General features: G+C 28.4%; 1 protein-coding gene across 1 annotated transcript; it reads left to right on the top strand.

The window, feature by feature from the left end:
- Positions 1-2,253: 2,253 nt before the first annotated feature.
- On the top strand, positions 2,254-5,229 carry Dbp80 (putative ATP-dependent RNA helicase Dbp80). Its single transcript, XM_011498102.1, has 8 exons — positions 2,254-2,349; positions 2,589-2,824; positions 2,902-2,994; positions 3,349-3,566; positions 4,079-4,256; positions 4,387-4,624; positions 4,704-4,866; positions 4,952-5,229. The coding sequence occupies exons 1-8, from the start codon at positions 2,287-2,289 to the stop codon at positions 5,203-5,205; spliced, it is 1,443 nt and encodes a 480-aa protein (XP_011496404.1). The 5' UTR covers positions 2,254-2,286; the 3' UTR covers positions 5,206-5,229.
- The last annotated feature ends 829 nt before the right edge of the window (positions 5,230-6,058 follow it).

The raw sequence follows: 6,058 nt of genomic DNA, 5'->3' as shown, positions 1-6,058 counted from the left end.
TAAGGTTATAAATTCCATTTTCTTATACGTAACGGGTTTTTTTTTTTTTTTTTTTTTTTTTTTTAATAAGGTTTAAAATTAATTATTATTTTAGTTAGAATATGCAATCATTACATTTATATTAGATATATGTAAAAACATTTATTATTAAATAATAGATATATAACATAGGTTTATATATACATATATATATATATATTATTTTTTTTTTTTATGTAAACTTAGACTCTGTACAAAGAAATGTTTCTTGTTCTTTAAAAGTTATGCAAAGCACCGAAGTATTATTATTATTATTATTATTATTATTATTATTATTATATATATCTATATATATATATATATATTTATGTTGTAATTAAATTTTTTTAGCATGATTTTCATAAATCGATATGTAAATAAATATTGTATCATAGTTAATATAATATGTTAAATAGATGAAAATTAATTTATGCGGTATAAAAAAATCTTAAGTACATGAAAATTATCGCGAACTATTTGATTTCCTTTAACAATCCTTTTATAAATTTTCACTCAATTCGCTAACTTCTACAATTATAAAAGTATTTTATTTCTTCGTATAATAAATATAAAAATTTTTTAAGGTAAATTAAACGAGAAACCTACTCCGTATGTAACAACTGAGGGCTTTTAGACTTTTGAGGCTTTCTAATTAACGTTATAATATATGGTGCTTTAGTATTATTAACAACGTTTTTGTGTATTCTTCGTTCAGGTATTCCTGGCCAAGTCGTATCCTCCCGGATTCTTAAAACGAGTCACGTGAATAACAATGTTATACAATTAGATAAACATGTTTTGACTTGTAAGAATATTACCGTAAGCAGCTAACGTATCTGTTTGATTCTATAGATGACTGTTCATTTTTTTCTATAAACGACGAATTAATCGCTGTTAACATTAAGATTCCTACGATTATAACGATTACGTTTACGCTAAGAGTTTATTTATTTACCTTTTATATTGGGGCCAAGAGGTACACGGCTGTCATTGTGAAAGGCCATATTGAATCTGATATTTCGTTATCAATTAACCCTTAAAATTTGTAATTTGCTTAAATTGCTAATAATGTTTCTTTCTCATTTTATAAATCAATATGATTTTTTTATTAGAATCATTGGTAAAATCTTTTATGCAAATTTCAGTTCAATACCACTCGTACGCGTATTTTTTAAGCGGTGAGATGAAATTGCTACATTGTTTTATTTATTTCAGTTAATTCATTTGTTACGTTAATGACGAATGGACATTTCGCAGAGGACAGCTTAATAATCAACGCTAATTTTTTAAATTATTTATTTCTTTTTTTTTTTTTTAATCCAATTCATAATTGTAACGAATGACCATTCTTGTCATTTTATCCTGGACGTTTAATCATATTTTTTCCCGATAATTCGTGAAATATCATAAAATGCCTTGAAAACTTTTGTAATGGTTGCTCTCTGTACGCTTGTGCCGTCCGTCCGATTGTCCCGATTTGTCCTGCCGCTCGCGACATCGTCAACGGCAATATTTGAAATCAGCGGGCCCCAACGACTAATCACCATCTCTATCAGCCTGCACAAATTATAGAAATTGTCCAACCGCGTTACTTTACTCGCCCACCCCCCCCTCCCCCCTACCCGCAACCCCCGCCCCTTACCCCACCATCCGCCAACCGCTCAGTTAATAAACATTCAGCTTCTTCTAATCTTCCTACAATGGCTAAGATTCATCCATCGATATTTCAATGACGCACGACATTATTTTTCATGAGACATTTTTTTTTCCCGATCATTAATTTGCACTGTCAATTACAATTAATTATAATCAAAAAAGCTCCACTCGTTCCTCGTTATTGTTTGCCAGCACATTCGTTCGTATGAGCAAACTATTCAACCCCTAATCTGCAAATTTTATTCTATTAATTTAACGATAAATCGACATTCGAGTCAGTCGGCAATCGACGGATACAAAAGTTCAAAAACGACGGTTCGAGTTATAATAAGAATATAATAAAGGAATTTTGGTATGTGGAGGTGGCGAGAGGACTAGGGGTTTTACGTGCAGATTTTGTCCAGAATGAGGGCGTAAAGTATGGGTGACAAGCGATGGGATTTGGGATTTAGAAGCGGAATGGAATATGGAAAGTCGTAGTGTGAAAAGATTTGTTGTGTAGTACCGGTGATAGGGCTTTTGGTTGTAAAGATAATTTTTTGTTTTTTTTTTTTAAAAGAATAATAGGGTTGATTTTTTATTTTTGTTCTTTCGATAATTCTTTATGCAATAATGTCTTCGACAAAAGTTGATTGGGGCAAATATGCGGAAGAGCAAGAGAACTTGGTATCAAAGGCAAGTGGATTAACGATTGGCAAAAGTTTTTCCCGGCATAACCTTACATTTTGGAGAGCATTTAATCAGAGTTGAAAGCTCCAAAAATTTTGCGAGAACGATGTTTTGTTTGTTTTCAAAAATTAGGATTTAACAAGCGGATATAAAGCATGTTCGAAATTTTGTCATCGTTTATGTCATCAATAATATAATATGCAATTTACTATGTGTTTTACATAAATTGTTGTTTGATTTTTTAGGCATCGAATTTAGAGATTGAGAATCAAAGTGATTCACCTAGTGAAACAACTGAAAGCATAACGCGATCAGCTTCGATAGCCGAAGATGGGAAAGAACAAATTTCCGCAGCTGAGACTTCCTTATTACAGAAAATTATTAGAAAAGGACTTGTAGAGACGACAAAAGCTTTGGATATTCAGCGAAAAAATCCTAATTCTCCCTTATATAGTATAAAAAGTTTTGAAGCTTTGCATTTGTTTGTATATTTAACATATTTTTTTAAAGCCATTTTAACAGACACATTTATTTAATTTGATTATAAATTGTTTTTAGAAAGCCAGAGCTACTTAAAGGTGTTTATGCCATGGGCTTTAATACTCCGTCAAAAATTCAAGAAACAGCATTACCCACATTATTAGCAGATCCGTAAGTACGATAAATTTATTATACAATTAATTTAATTACAATATTAATCAGGCATTCCAACGTCTGCCAATGTTGAACATTTGGCTTAGCATTGTCGGATATAATTTATTAATTAAACTAAAAACTAGTTATATTCCTTATATTCTATTATATTAAGATTTATATAGTTTCATTTCATCGATAAGTTCTGTTTGAGCTATTTTCAAAAGACATTTTAGGCATTATACGATAAATAAATAATTATACAAGTTATTTATAACCATTGTGCTCAAATATTAATGTAAATGTACAATAAAATAATAATGCATACAAACGGACATATATTATATATTTTTTTAATGTAATCTTTAATAGGCCGCAAAATATGATTGCTCAGTCACAGTCTGGTACAGGGAAAACCGCAGCTTTTGTATTAGCAATGTTGAGCAGAGTGGATTCATCAAAATCTTATCCACAAGTACTCTGTCTGTCACCAACATACGAATTGGCAATTCAAACTGGTGAAGTGGCAGCTAGAATGTCACAATTCTGTTCGGAGATCAAACTTAAGTACGCCGTTAGAGGAGAAGAATGTAATTATTCATATTTAACATGTTTAAACGTGCAGAATGATTTTTGTAACGATTTATGCGCACGACTTTTTTGTCAGTTTGTAAGACAAGCTAGTTTAACAAATAAATTCAATATTTCATTGTTTAAACGAAACTCAAAATAAACATTGCGATTTAATTATTTACAATTTATATATAGATCAATTGTTCGTTAATTATGAATTTATTGAATGAAGTAAAATCATTAAATAAATCATCGTAGTTTAATTGTGATCAATATTTATTAAATTTTCACATGTTTGTGGTATTAATTTTAATTTTACTTCATTAAATATTTAGTTTCTATATACAGTGATTTAAATCAATAAAGATAGATTTAAGATACTTAAATCGGATTAAAGTAAATCAGATAAAAATAAAACTTCTATTTTATTAAATTCTATTAAATAGCTTTTCCGTGCGCATTATTTTGACGAAAAAAAGAAAAAAAGAAAAAAGAAACATACCAGATTATAAATTTGTAATTTTTTCAGTGTCGAGAGGATCCAAAATAGAAGATCACATAATTATAGGCACACCAGGAAAGGTATTGGATTGGGCTATCAAATTCAAATTTTTTGATTTGAAAAAGATATCAGTTTTTGTTTTGGATGAAGCTGACGTAATGATTGCAACACAAGGCCACCAGGATCAATGTATTAGAATACACAAGTAAGACAATTTTTGTATGCAATGTATCGCGGAATTAGCACTCGAATTGTGTGCTCTGCATAATGAAAATTGGATTGATTATATTTCAATTTACATACATTTTCATGAATTAAATTATTCTATTTTTAAGATTATTACCTTCTACGTGTCAAATGATGTTCTTCTCTGCAACCTATGAGCCAGAAGTAATGGAATTTGCAGAAATCATTGTCAGTAATCCTATTATTATAAGATTATTAAAGGAAGAAGAGAGCTTAGACAATATCAAGCAATATTACGTTAAATGTAAAGACGTTGATGAAAAATATCAAGCTATTACAAATATTTATGGCGTTATTACCATTGGTCAAGCAATTATTTTTTGTCATGTTAGTATTAGACGAGTTATAAGCATTTAGTCTCTGTTAAATCGATATTTTGGTTGACATATAAAATAACTCTTTACAGACGAGAAAAATTGCCAATTGGTTAGCTGGAAAAATGATAAAAGATGGACATGCCGTAGCTATTTTATCGGGTGATCTCACAGTTATCGAGAGGATTTCTGTACTCGATAGATTTAGAGAAGGACTTGAAAAAGTTTTAATAACGACAAATGTTCTTGCAAGAGGTAATCTTTCTCAATTTGTAATTAATACGTTTTTATATTGCCAGCAATGATATTAACCTGTTTGTGGATGAATCCGAATTTACAGGAATCGATGTAGAACAAGTAACGATTGTAGTAAATTTTGATCTTCCAATGGATCAAAGTCAACGCGCAGACTGTGAAACTTACCTACATAGAATAGGAAGGACGGGAAGATTTGGCAAATCTGGCATTGCGATAAATTTAATTGATTCACCGCATGCAATGCAAATCTGTCAAGATATCGAGCGACATTTTAAGAAAAAGATTCACTTTTTAGATGCCGAGGATGCCGATGAGATCGAAAAGATTGGTGCTTAGATGTTTATTTATGGAACATAACGAGTTGAAGGAAAAAAAAAAAAAAAAAAAAAAAAAAAAAAAAAAAAAAAAAAAACTGTATATTATAAAAATGTAATTAACTTTACAATATTTAAGACAAAGTTTCTAACAAATAAAATTTTTTTTACAATTTCTAATTTTTTAATTATATTTTTCGTTAAAAATGCATTGATTATTTCGCGTATTCAAAATTTAAAAACTTAATATATTGTATATTGCATTGATTAAAAAAGTAGTATATACGTCATTACTGACAATTGGTTAGAGATTATGAGTTTTTTTTATTTTTTTATTTCATTTATTACAGAAATTGTGCATTTAAATTATGTGTATCGAGATATGTGATTTCTTTTTTTTATTGTTATGAATTTTAATTTATAAGAATGTCTAACAGAAATATAAAAATATTATTTTTGTACATAATGTATTGTATTAAAATATACAATAGGTATAAACAAAAATTTTAATTAAATAAAATTAATTAATATCAATTTTTATAGTTTTATTTTTTATTTAAAATAAATTTTTAACGTGTCTTTTAGAATTTCCTATTCGTCGTATAATTTGTAATTAATTAAATATAATAATATATTTGTAGAGGGATTTGACAATTTTATTATTCTTACTTTTAAGATTAAAGCTTGGATCATTGTTTTCGGTTTTCATAGGAATTTTAATACTACAATTTATCGAATTGATTGGAACGAATGAATTAATGCATTGTTTTATAGAGCTTCGACATATAAGATTACTTTTGATTGATTTCTAAATATCTTTAATTTTATACCAATCACTTATATTTTATTACTATAATCTATTGTAAATAGGTTTT

The sequence above is a fragment of the Ceratosolen solmsi genome, unplaced genomic scaffold, assembly GCF_000503995.2.
Source record: "Ceratosolen solmsi marchali unplaced genomic scaffold, CerSol_1.0 scaffold14, whole genome shotgun sequence".
Taxonomy (NCBI): Eukaryota; Metazoa; Arthropoda; class Insecta; order Hymenoptera; family Agaonidae; genus Ceratosolen; species Ceratosolen solmsi.
Note: the sequence above shows the minus strand (reverse complement) of the source record. Positions and strands in the feature narration are given on the sequence as shown.